At 44.1% G+C, this 13,335-nt stretch overlaps 1 protein-coding gene across 1 annotated transcript in view; it reads right to left on the minus strand.

The window, feature by feature from the left end:
- Positions 1 to 13,335, minus strand: part of CAPZB (capping protein (actin filament) muscle Z-line, beta) — a gene marked incomplete at its 5' end in the record, with an annotated part of 46,323 nt that overhangs the window by 29,761 nt on the left and 3,227 nt on the right. Inside the window, one exon of the mRNA XM_009079856.1 lies at positions 3,861 to 3,982. Coding sequence (XP_009078104.1) covers positions 3,861 to 3,982 — 122 coding nt within the window. The remainder of the gene's footprint in view (positions 1 to 3,860; positions 3,983 to 13,335) is intronic.

Raw genomic sequence — 13,335 nt, forward strand, 5'->3', positions numbered from 1 at the left:
CAAACATCACATCTCTTCCATGGGCTGAGGGAATGGGATTTAAGGGCAGCTCAGGAACACAAATGCTTCTACCCAGCAGCTTGGGGCATCTTCAACCCATTCCAGTTGGAACCAGCAGTAACTTCACCAATGAAAAACCTCCTAACACAACCCTGTACTTTGTGTTTTTGTGGAAGAGCACTCACAGCACATTTAAACACTTAACTGGAGGCTATTTGAAGTAAGACAGATGGACAAGCACTTAAATTTCCCAAGTCAGACCTCTAATTTCCCTAAGAGAGAATGGTTTTTGTTCCAGCTAACAGGTTTCAGTGTTGCTGGCACCAGGTTCCCCATAAGGATTCCATTTAACACAGCGATCAAACACGTCCAGAGTGGAAATGTATGGACTAAGGCAGAGACCTTGAAGTCTGATGCTAAAAAAAAAAAAAAAATTAATAAAAGCTCTGCCTTCTCAATGTGGATTCCATGACTGTCTGAGATCGTCCACAAACTTCTGTTAGCCCAGGGCCACTCTGAGCACCAAAGGAGATCCCACAGGCAGCAGAGAGTAATGTGATGAAAATGACAATTCTCTCTTTATGAAGATCCAAGAGACTCCAAAAATTAAGAAAATGACAATTATCTATTTAGGAAGATCCAAGAGAAACTCCAGAAATCAACACTTCTAGTCTGATCCTTGTTCAACATGGACAAAATCAAGTCTGTTTAAATAAGAGGAAAGACTAAACTGGGTTAAGCATTAGGATATTCATTTCCCACAGCAGCTTTTTTTTTCCCAAGCAAATTCCCAAAAAAACCACCCTATAAAACTGGATTCCCAGTGAGAAAGTCTGACTCCCTAGCCCTACCTTTCCTGCTGATGAAGGAGCACTCAGTTGTCCACAGAATGCTTTGAAATCCTTGGATTAGCATTAAAAGAAATGCAATTAGCAACTTCTCCAGTAGGAAAAGGTGTTTAGTTAGAAGTGTGCAGGAACTGGGGGGGATGTAGCACGTTGCAAACAGGGAGGGAACAGCATTTCTGGGGACTTCTGCTGGGGCTTGTAGCTCTGAAAAATGCATGTGGAAATATCAAAAGCTTTCAGAATGCTTTGAAATCCTTGGATTAGCATTAAAAGAAATGCAATTAGCAACTTCTCCAGTAGGAAAAGGTGTTTAGTTAGAAGTGTGCAGGAACTGGGGGGGATGTAGCACGTTGCAAACAGGGAGGGAACAGCATTTCTGGGGACTTCTGCTGGGGCTTGTAGCTCTGAAAAATGCATGTGGAAATATCAAAAGCTTTTCAAAGCCTAGTGAATTCCTCCTAGGTTTTGGCCTAATTGATTAAATTAGTGTAAGAGGCACTTCCCAGTAACAACTGCAGATTTTATGAGGTATGAAGAACAGTGTCTGGACACAGGCACAGAATGGGATTAACACATGCACAGGGCACTGGGGCTGTGGTTTCAAAGGCTTCTGCTGTGTGCCGAGGGAAAGAATTTACCTCCTGAAACAGAGCTGAGACCAATCAATTCCAGAAGGAAGAATCACTTCAATCCAGAATCAAAAGCCTTACAGAGCAGCATTCTTTAATGCCAGCAATTAATGCACGATGCCTGTTCTACGGGAACAAATGAAAGAGCTTTTCTCAAACCTCATTACTTAATAAGTCCTGCAAATAACAGAGTGATTTTAAAATCTCGATCCCTCCTGCTTCCTTGCAGCTGTTTCAATACCTTCTCAGAAGGAGATGGAGGAAATTTCAGAGGCACACAAGACTAACCTCAGAGAAAGGGCTGCCACGTGCCCCAACTGACCATGGAAGGGTGAGAGGGGCAAGTGTCACTAGTGACTGCAGCATGTCACAATGCTGTTTAACAAGTGCCTTGTCCAGTTTGCTGTGCCTCTGGTGACAGATGCTCATGACATCAGCCTGAATAGAGACTGCAAGAAACATCACAACTTCAGGGGAAAGCATCTCTTCAAAGACCCACAGGAAATTCAGGCTCTAATCCCTCCTCTTGCACTGGCAGCTGTGTGGGTATATCCTGTGTGGGGCACAGGCTGTAAAACCCTATTTTATCTCCTCATTTAGGACTGATGAAGCTGCTAGCATAGATCTGACCAACTGAGACACACCAAGCTTAATGCACCAGGGTGTAGAAGGCTGAAATAATTTTCAAAGGTTAGACTGCTTCCCTAAAGAAATGTGAGCAACACTTCACCTTCAAGACTTTCTCACTCCTTGGCCCTATGGAGGTTATATTCAAATCACCAACTCATGAGGATTTATACTCAGCCACAATCCAGATGCACTGTCAAACTCTGCATCTATTATCATTCTCCTCCTCCTGCTTCTAGGACAAAATGAATCTCAGCATGTTCTCTGTGTAAATCATCCACAGACAGATGTGCTTGCAGGTTAGATAAGGACTTTTCCTGCAACTCAAACCAAGTGAATCAACTTCTCTTGAATCCTTTCTAAGCTCACCTTGGCCTGAGCCAAGGGAAAAAAAGGAATAGTTAAAATACTGTCTGGAATTCCGCTCGGAAAGAGAATTCTTGAAACACTCTGGCCAGATGAATGTAAAACACTCCAGCAAATCTGCACAGGGTAAAGCTAAATTCTTACTGCAGACAGTTCCAGGCACTGAAAATGTAAATTATTACAGTGAAGCTACAAGGAGAGAGAGGTAGAACCCACAGAATCATCCCCAGCAGCAGCAGGATGGCTGAGCTGGTGAGTCAGGGCAGGAGATGAATGGGGTCATTACCTCACAGCTCAGGACAAGAATAGAAGTGATGCAATACTCACAGAGGTTTCTGGACTGGAAGCTTGTGATTCTTAATTAAATATTTGGAACTATGCCACTGTCACCACAGCCATTAAGAGAAGTCAGGCAATGCACAAAAGGGCTGGGGGATGATTAAAAAGTAAATAAAAATCATCACCCTAATGGCAAGGTAGAGGATAGAAACATCAGAGACAGATGTGTTCAAAGTGGCAGCACTGAAACCTCATTGCACCATTCCAGTCTGACTTCACAATCAATTATATTGTCATTACACACAGCTTATATTGTTCAAATATTTTCACTGTTTTTGCCTACAGCCCACAGAATAAATTAGCTCTTTTGGCGGAGAAGGGATTCCTTTTCTTGCTAAAAGCTTGGGCCAAGATTCTCAAACAGAACTAATGACACTGAGCCCAAAATCAGAGTCAATCCCTTGCAAAACATGAGTGACAGAGCCTTTCCCAGCTGGCAAACCCACCCTGTTTGGTGGGAGCAGAGAGGATTTTGTTTAAACCAACTGCTTGCATCATCTCTCTTCTGTCATTAGCCATCCAAAGATTTTATAACCTTGCAGCGGTTTTTAATTTCACATCAAGGCCATCCCAGTCATTTCATCTGGAGAACTGACTGGTTTTAATTCTTTCAGATATAACTACAGTACAGAAGGCAAAGAGAAACACATCAGTCACCCTTTTAACAAGTTAACAACAGCACGTTTTAGGCTCGAAATGATTTTTTTTTTTGCTAAAAACAAGAGGGAGAAGGGTCTGCTAGAAATGAATTTTTTTTGGCTAAAAACAAGAGGGAGAAGGGTCTGCTATACCTCTACATAGCTGTGATGGACAAAGCACCAGTCAGTTCTGTGTGTGAGGCATGAACTCACCTGTATGAGTCTCCATCTCTGTTGTAGTCACACAATAGATAATCTTTTCCTACCACCTTGTCTCGTGCAATCTTCAACGGCTGATCGACAGAGGAGAATTTTTTTTGGCTAAAAACAAGAGGGAGAAGGGTCTGCTATACCTCTACATAGCTGTGATGGACAAAGCACCAGTCAGTTCTGTGTGTGAGGCATGAACTCACCTGTATGAGTCTCCATCTCTGTTGTAGTCACACAATAGATAATCTTTTCCTACCACCTTGTCTCGTGCAATCTTCAACGGCTGATCGACAGAGGAGAGGAGATCTTCACAGAGGCTTGGGACCTGATGGTTTGGAGGAAAACAAGAGAAGACAACACATTTGAGTTATGAGATTGGCATCCCTAAGAATAGATTTTGTAATTAACAACCCACAACTGTCTTAAAGCCAAAACCCTTCAAGAAAACCCCAAGCAGCATTTAGGTTACAACCCAGCCCAACGCTCCCACCTCCAGTGATTGCAGATTTAATTACCTAACCACTGGTGTGGTCCAGTGCCCTTCAATACAGCCATGCTGGATCTCAGCTCCAGCCAAAGCCATCCAGTAAAGTGACTGTCCAGGACTGATGGATCAAGGTAAATATTTATAGTGGAGTGGGAAGGAGGGAGCTGCTGGAGTGTGTTTTTCACAGGCTCCCACTCTGGGTCGGGTTTAGCAGAGTTTCCAGGCACTTGGCCAAGCATTACCATGCTGGCTAATAAAAACACATGTCTCTGTGTGTGCACATGTGCAATCAAACACATCTCCTACACAGGTAGCTTTTAGCAGAGCCAGAACTCCAACTGCCTCCCTGTGCTTCACACAGAGAAAGACAAGCTCTGATTTTAACCATGGCAGAGAGGCTGAGACATCCTGCAAAGAGATGAGATGGCAGTTTGCAGCCTGAAGGCAAACCATGCTACATCCATCTATCCTTCCAAGCTACTCCATGGCCTCTTTGCTCTGGAGCTGATGGTGACCCTGTTATCATCAATATTACCACTTTGGTCATGCCAGCAGCTTCCTGCAGGAATTCCATCTCCTCTGCACATACTTCTGACCCAATCCATCCAATCCTCCCCAACAGGGGAGGTTGAGGTTGGTTATTAGGGAAAGGTTCTTCTCCCAGAGGAGTTTGGGCACTGAACAGCTCCCCAGGGCAGTGGTCACAGCCCCAAGGCTGACAGAGCTCCAGGAGTGTTTGGACAACACTCTCAGGCACTCAGGTTTTGGATTGTCCTGTGCAGGTCCAGGAGTTAGATGATCCTTGTAGGTCCCTTCCATCTCAGGCTATTCCATGATTCTCTGACCTGAGGGACCATCAATAAATCATTCCTGAAGCTGTTATTACAAACAATTAGTGTATTGTGTGTTTCCTGCTGGAAAAACATTCCAGATTTCACTGCAAGAGACAAAGACTAAAGCAAAATGCCCTTTCCCAACAACACAACATGATCACAGGACAACTGGCAAGTTCTTGAATATAGTGGTGACAATGTGCTAATCAAATAACCAAAGAAAGAACCAGTGTGGAATCTCTTCTGCATTTCACTCTGTGTTGCAGAGATGAAAACCTGACTGAGAACATGAGGACAAAAGGCAATCAAGGGTAAAATGAATCATGAAGTGATGAATTCACAGCTCATAATAAATGAAAAGGGGAGGGAAAAAGGAATGAAGAAAGCATGGAAATGTGCTTTCTTCTCTTCCAAGCCATTGGTGCAGTGAACTGGTTAGTTCAAAGGAAACAAGTCTAGAAGAGAAACCACAAATTTGAGGTGCAACAGCTCCAAAACTATTTTCATGCACTAGATGGGACAGAAGACATCAAACTCCCTCAAAGGAAAACACTCCTAATCCCAAGTACAAGGCCATAAATACACAGAATAATAGTCAAAGTGTGCAGGGACATATATAAACCAATTTCACTCTAAAAGAAAAAAAAAAAAACATAAATGGCAAATGGCAAAACAAGTTGTGGCCTCCCTATCCCTGGGAGTGTTCCAGGCCAGCTTGGATGGGGCTTGGAGCAACGTGGGCTGGTGGAAGGTGTCCCTGCCCATAGCAGGGGGGGACACTGGATGATCCTTAAGGTCCTTCCAACCCAAACCAGTCTGTGATTCTGTGTTGCTAAGATGTGGCCAGCAAAGGATGCAACACCTGACCCACAAAATCACCCTATGAACATACCAAAAACAAGAGGCAAACCAAGACATGGTTGGTAAAGTGACAACATCCTTAAGTTTTAAAGGCTGAAAAAGCTAAAATATTAGTTGGAGCTTTTTTGCTTTGCTCTCTGTACACTGCAGCATGGTAATGAGTGAGAACTGGAGAGCCCAGATGAACAACAGTGAAGGGTTTAGATAAGGCTCAATGCTCTCATAGGAGTTCATCCTTTGAGACCTGGCTGAAGCAGCCTTAAAACCATTACAGCTCACCAAGTGAATAAAAGTGGACAGGAAGCAGCAGCTTTTAGGGAAATCTTTCCTTTCCCTGAGTACAGACAACCCTAATACTCCCCAGAGCTGCTCCAAATCAGCAGTGTCGTGGCACGAGTGAACTGCTGTATCTGTGTCCATGGCCTCATCTGGTTCCACTTTGTCTCTTCCTTCCCTTTTCCATTAGCTATTAATTTTGGGCTGACTCCTCAGGCCCACAGCAACTCGAGCTGTCTGCTTCAGTTTCAGAGGCACACAACCAGCCCCAGAGACCAAGAGCCACGTTCCAGCTTGCTCCAAAGGGTGACCAGCAGAACACATCCCTTCCAAGGCTGCTCCTTGGCCTTATGCCCATCAGCAGGGAGATAAGTGCAGGAAGAGACTCCTCACTCTGAGCTGTGTTTGGGATGAGTAAGAGATGAAAACAGAATTAGGGGGAAAAGTGGCTTTTTTTTTCCCAGGCTCTGTTTCCATTCCATTTCTGTGGGAACTGCCCTACCCTAGACATGTGGTAAAGGACCAATTCCTCAAACCCAACCACACACACACACAAAGCATTGCCACAGGAACCCCAAACTCCAGGAAGAGACAACTGCCCTGCAGAAAAGCCCCCAAGAACCAGCTGCATTTCCAGCCCTTACAAAAACCAACACAAACCACTTGTAGTTTAACTTTCTTTTCAAACCAGCACAGGCCTAGTGAGTGGTTTCCACCCAGTGGGAGAGCACAATCCCATCCTGACCAGAAGGAACTCAGCACATTGTTTTAAGGTGCAACCTAATGAATTTTTGTGATTTAAGAGTGTACTAAAGTTACCTCTGGATGATTTGGCAACACATACCCACGAGGAGAGTCACTTTCCCACTTTCTAAGGGCTGTGGCTAATCTTACAGCACAACAGTGACTGCATTATATCATACACTCACCAGAATATAATACTGCATTATAATCCTCTATTGTAACAGCATATACCCATTGTCCCTTTGTACAGACTCCACAGGACCTCAGGCAATCTATTCTTTTCTCCTTTCAGGGTAAGACAGAAGAAAATCCACTCCTCTATTTTGGAAGTATTAGCAAATTTCAACAGTATTTATAAAAAGAACATGCATTCCAGCTGATGGAACTCCTCATGTGAGCCTAATTATTGGAAAAACTTCCAAGTGTGGCACAGTTAACCCAAGAAAATCATTTTAATCTCATTTATTACATCAACTTGCAACAGCTGCTGCACTTCCCAAGAATGAATTTGCAAGATTTATGTATCCTGGTCTTCCTCTTCTCCTCTAGGCAACTGCTTCCAAGGCAAAGGCACTAATTTGGACAAGGCAATTTGCAGCTTTAAACACTTCAGCTCCATGTTCATGAAACTGATTCCTTCTGAATTTAGGTCCTTTGAATTCTTTTCCATGTCAAGTATCAAATCCCCTTAAAGCACTTCAAATTACTGTTGTGCAGACTTGCAGAATTCCGTTTATCTTCTGATCCCAGCAAAGACAACTCTGCTAAGAAGGCAAGTGATCCTCTGAGTTTTCAGCCTGAAACAGTGGATTTGCATTGTTGACTGTCCTTGTTAGCTTATTCTCTGTTAACTGAAGAGTCAAAATGCACTTAAGTGCCCTGAGCACATATCTCCAACAGTCATTACACATGGAATTCTGACTTAAATTTAGACACACAAGAATTAACCCACTCCTCGGGCCAAACTGAAATGCCAGAGCAGTGATTTTGCCCAATCCATCACTGCACTATAAATAAATGTCACTGAGATGAAAACATTGAAGCGATGAGAGTTGTTTTATAAGCAAAGCCTCAGCTCCCATCTCTGTTTTGACACAAGTTTTTCCCACTCTAAGCAGGGGAAGGGCAAATACAGAACACAATCTGCACCTTGGAGCTAAAGGCCAGTAGGAATGTCATCTGGCCCATGGTGTACTTACTCTGCACCCTAATGCACTTGTGTTTCCCCCAAATAAGCACTCAATCATCTATGCTGGTGGCTCTGTGTGGAGTCAGCAAGCAAGACCACCCTCACTGGAAATTAGACAAGAAAAAAAAAAAGGATCTCTGGGGGTGCAGCCTCAGCTATGCAGCCTGGAAGGAACAGCAGCATCATTCAGGGCACTGTATTGGGAGCTTTCTTTATCCAAAGAGATATACAATGAACATGTAGTGCAGAGGAAAGAAATCCTGAATGCAAAGTGAGTGGAGCATACTGTGCTGCATGTTGAACAAGGATTCTGTTGTCCTGTGTAACAGGATTCTCCATCAGAGCTGCCCAGGTATGTGGACAGTGTTTTAATTAAGTCAACTGCTCTGCTATCAAGACAAATAATCACTTGTGCCAAAGTGGAAACCATACACTTTTGGGAGTAGCTAACCTCAGTCATTCCTTCTTGGCTCACTTCTTGCTTAAAGGAACTTGTTAGCAACTCAACAATTGTTTCTGAATTACTTTTAAAAATAGCATTAAACAAGCATCTAAAAAAACTCTACAGAGGAAAGAGGAATGATACTTCAGCTCTCCATGTCTTACACACACTCCCCATCCTTGCCTGAAGTCCAATAAATTCTGTCCCTTACATAGTCAGGACAGTTAATATTTTGGCTTAGTAGCTACTCAACTCGAGTACACTAAGGTGGTTGTTTCCTTCTACAGCCTTGACTGGAATGAATCATGTCTACCACTGAACCAGCAATATTGCTGCTGTAATAGCTCTTGGAAATAACCTTTTTCCATGTTTACTCAGAGGTCAGTGTGTACTGACCTCCACAGGAACCTTACACACTGGAAAACTATGCTAAATGCAGCAAAACTAAAGATTAAGCCCTTTTTTCCCTTAAAGAACCAGGAGGAATGAGAGGGAATGGCTTCAAATTGAAAGAGAGCAGGTTTAGATGGGATATTGGGAAGGAATTGTTCCCTGTGAGGGTGGTGAGACACTGGTACAGGTTGCCCAGAGAAGCTGTGGTTGCTCCAACCCTGGAAGCATTCCAGGCCAGCTTGGAGCAACCTGGGCTAGTGGAAGGTATCCCTGCCCATGGCAGGAGTGGAACTGGATGAGCTTTAAGGTCCTTCCAACCCAAACCATTCTGGGATTCTGTGAATACAACATGAGCTTCAAAGGATTGGCCAAGAAATCATTCAGATCCATTTGTCGTTTCAAACTGTGCCTGTAACATGGAGTTATCTCAACATGCAAGTGACTAGAGCAGTTTTTAATTAAAAGCCACATCCAAACAGGAAAGCAAGTCTGTTAATTGCATGTGAACTTGGAGCATTAAACCAGGCCAGAACCACTGCTCACACATCCCTTGGGGAAACCTCCCCAACGCCAAGAAGAGCCATGGAAGTTCCCTGGCACTCCTGCAAAGGAACCATTCTGGCACACAACCCACCTTCAGCTCAGATTCTTCCCCTCTGGGCCAACATCTAATAAAATATGATTATATTTGTTCTGAGTCACTCCACAGGCTCAGAATTTCCCGTTCCTGCCGAACGCAGCCGCGGCCTAACGGATGTTGTGGAAACTCAAGAAGGAAGCCTGGCTCCACTCAGCTTGGGCCTGAAACCACTAGGAAAGTCACTCCCACAAATCCACACATTGCTAAACCTTAATTTGATCCATCACAAGTCCAAAGGCCACACAATCTTCAAGCTTTGTTTATTAAATGACACTTAAATGGACTTTTGTGTTCGAGACCAGATGTAACTGATACTGGGAAACAGCTCAGCTTTACTCATGGATTTGCACTGAGTTCCAGCACTGAAAGAATTAGCAAAAACTAAATTAAAACCAATCAGATTTTCTAGAAAAAGACAAACATTAACAAGGTTGCAGGTCCAGGTTTGTCTGGTTAGCAACATCATAGAAGAAATGTCACATTAATTACAGAATGTTTTAATTCAGCTCAAGGAACTACACTGAAAAAGGTGACAACAGTCCATAAAACAGGATCCTTGCCTTTCTCCCTGTGATTTGCTGGATAAAACAGAGCTTTTGCTGGATTCCCCATGCTGTAGCTTCCTGAGAAACAAAAGCAGCCATCTGGCAGGCACACCTGAGTGCCCTGGACTGTGACTAGTGACCTGCAGGTGAAGGCTCCTGTATCTCATTACCAGTCCCCAGTCCCAGGAGCCATCCCAGGGTATCAATATCTTGGGAAGACTTGGCTATTCGTGTCAAGAGTCCAGCTGGTGTTGGAGATACCCACCAGCCACTAAGGGATATGCAGGACATACTGTCTCCAGTGATGCTTCTGTCCCACCTTTCCCCCATCACCCTCAGAAGAGGTTAGGGAGGTTTCCAACTAGGATTTGAGCTCACCAAGTTATCCTCTCCCACATTCACTTCTGAAGATATTTAAAGAGCTATTTTAAGGATCTCTAGCTCCAGCAGGGCAGTGGCAAGAGCCTGGGAGACAAAAAGGCTTAAAAATAAAAGGAGTCAGTGATTTGAAGCCAGAGCTGCAATTCGCCCTTCCAATCTCATGCAATAAATGGTGCTGTTAGCTCCAAGCCAAGCATCACATTAACAATTTACATATATTAATTGCTATCTCCTATTACCATCAAGATATCCAGAAGTAATCTTTGCTTGCTGGAAAAGCTCCTGCTTACAGCCACTCACCAAATGGAAAAACTGGCTCTCAACCACCATCAATGTATTCAGAGAGCCAGAGCCCCTTCTTGAGCCAACAATCCTTGCGTTACAAACCTGACTGGCTGCTGGTGGCTTGGAGCCATCACACAGGTCAGCAAGTCCAGGGAAAGCAGCAGGTCAGCAACTCAGCTTTGAGCCCACAGGGCTGTCAGTGCAATTCTGCTTCCACCACCTTCTTTTTCAGCTTTCACTGGGTCTGCTTTTTCTGTCTGAAACATCTCCCACCCTCACCAGACATTCTGCTGACCATCTGCAGGCAATTATTTTATCTTCCTCCTCACTGCTGCAAACTGCTTAGGCTCTTGGACTCTGAGTACAAAAAGCTCCAGTCACATTCTCATGTTCTTTATGGTGTGTGCAGCCCAAGCAATGCAGTTTGCCTGGGGATAAATCCTCTGGCTTCATCTGTCTTCAGTGAAGCAGATCTGGGGTTTGCCTGGAGGCACATGAAGCAAAGTCCTGCCTAGTGTTTAAATATTTCAAAATTCTAAGTTTTTACATTTGAATGTTCATCACTCTGGGGCTTTTTAGAAAGCAACACACTCTACTAAAAATACTTCAGCATTCTCCTGTGATGAGAAAGCAAAGCTGATCACCTCCCAGGTCTTTAATTGCAACCAGCCTCAAGAAAATAACCAGTGAAGATACTGCTGTGTGCACACAGAATTCTCCCTTTAATTCTTCCATGGCAGCATTACTTGATTCTGTTCTTCAAGAAAGCTTTCACTTCTGGGAAGAAGTTGAGTGTTATTTCCACACCAATTTTAGTGGGAAGAGAAGAAGACAGTTGTGGCTGAGAGCAAACCCCACTCTCCCAGGGAGTCTGCTTGTCTGTGTGCTGAGGACAAGTCTCTGTCCCCTCTGCCATCCATCAGATTTTCCTGAGTCAGCTCCATTTTCCATCTAATTTATATAATACACACCCAGGCAAACATCCAAATGAAACACTAAGCAGGAAATTTGTGCTTGAAAAGGAACCTCCTTAACTTTTACCAAGCCTGAGAGCAAATCAACTTCTGTCCTCTAGTCAAAGCTATCAAGGCAATCCTGTCACAAACCCTTCTGTGCTGCACAAGGCCCAGGAGCACATTAAATCCACCTCCAAGATGCACCACTCTAAGCCATGCCAGTGAATCCAAAAGGACTGTGGAGGTTGTGACCTCAGCCTATCACTCACCCACCCTGGTATGTGCTGCCAAGGTGTCCCAGGAGGGACAGCAGCTCTGCCTGGAAGCTGATGCCTTCTTCAAGGTTTCTCTTGGAGAGAACACAGCCTAAAAGTACAAGGGACTGTCTTACTGTACAGCTGATCTTAAGAGAAAGGAAGCAGGAGGACAATTCCCTTGGATTGTTCTGATCTTTCAGGATAAACTGTCCTGCCTCTTGGAATTGAACTCCACCAGCTTCCCTGCTTCATGCCACTGTGACCTCCATGAGCCAAACAACTCACTCTGAACTGATACCAAGAAATATTTCCATCCAGAGAACACCATCAATACTTTCAGCAAGTGATGAGAACAGATGTGATTCACAACTGACTTCCATGAGAAGCAACAGTGAATACACAGCAGAGATTCCTGAACAACATGAGGCAATGAGGAGGTATTTATTATGTCACAGTATTTATGTGACACAGTATTAATGTTCCAAGTGATATCACTTCACAGAACTATTTAGGTTGGAAAAGACCTCCAAGATCATGGAATCCAACCTTTGGCTTGTCACATCCTCATGACAAACCCAGTGAAGAGCAGTGTAATCTCCAACAGTCATTACACATGGAATTCTGACTTAAATTTAGACACACAAGAATTAACCCACTCCTCGGGCCAAACTGAAATGCCAGAGCAGTGATTTTGCCCAATCCATCACTGCACTATAAATAAATGTCTCTCCTGTTGGAGGAACTGCCTTACAGCTCAGACTTTGCCCACAGGTAGATGCTCCAAGCCTTAGTTTTCAGAGCAATTCCATGGAAAATTATCCTAACTTAAATTAGCTGCCCTTACAAAGGGATGTGCCTACATTAAGCTCTTTCTGTAGAGATTTCTCAGTCCTCTTGCACACTTTGCCAGCCCCTGAGTAGTGTATTTACAAACAATGACTAACTGAATCCCAAGCAGAGTATTCCATGCCAAGGCCCATTCCCAGCACCATACAGATCCTTTCAGGCAGGATTCTGGAGGGCTGTGACTGACAAGGTCTCTAATGAACTCTAATTGAAGGCTCAGCAGTCTGAAAAATGCAACAACAGATGTGGTAAAAGGGCAAACCACAAACTGTTCTGCTAATGAATGCAGTGTCTACTCTGATGAGGGCCAGTGACCCAAAAACTCTCTTCTTCCCCCAAGCCTTTTGCTTCATGTTCAAGTTCAGGCCCTTTCCCTTGCCAGCATAACACTTGGGGGCAGTCCTGCACAGCCCTGCACACACTCCATGTGCTCACACTGGCACTGAGATGCTCTGCAATGAAATACTGGCAGCAGATCATGGCTCTGACAGAGTGAGAGGGACCTCAGCGAGGGAACTTTGTGCAGTTAGCCTTCCCAGCAGG

This window comes from Acanthisitta chloris, unplaced genomic scaffold, assembly GCF_000695815.1.
Source record: "Acanthisitta chloris isolate BGI_N310 unplaced genomic scaffold, ASM69581v1 scaffold17628, whole genome shotgun sequence".
In the NCBI taxonomy this organism is placed as follows: domain Eukaryota; kingdom Metazoa; phylum Chordata; class Aves; order Passeriformes; family Acanthisittidae; genus Acanthisitta; species Acanthisitta chloris.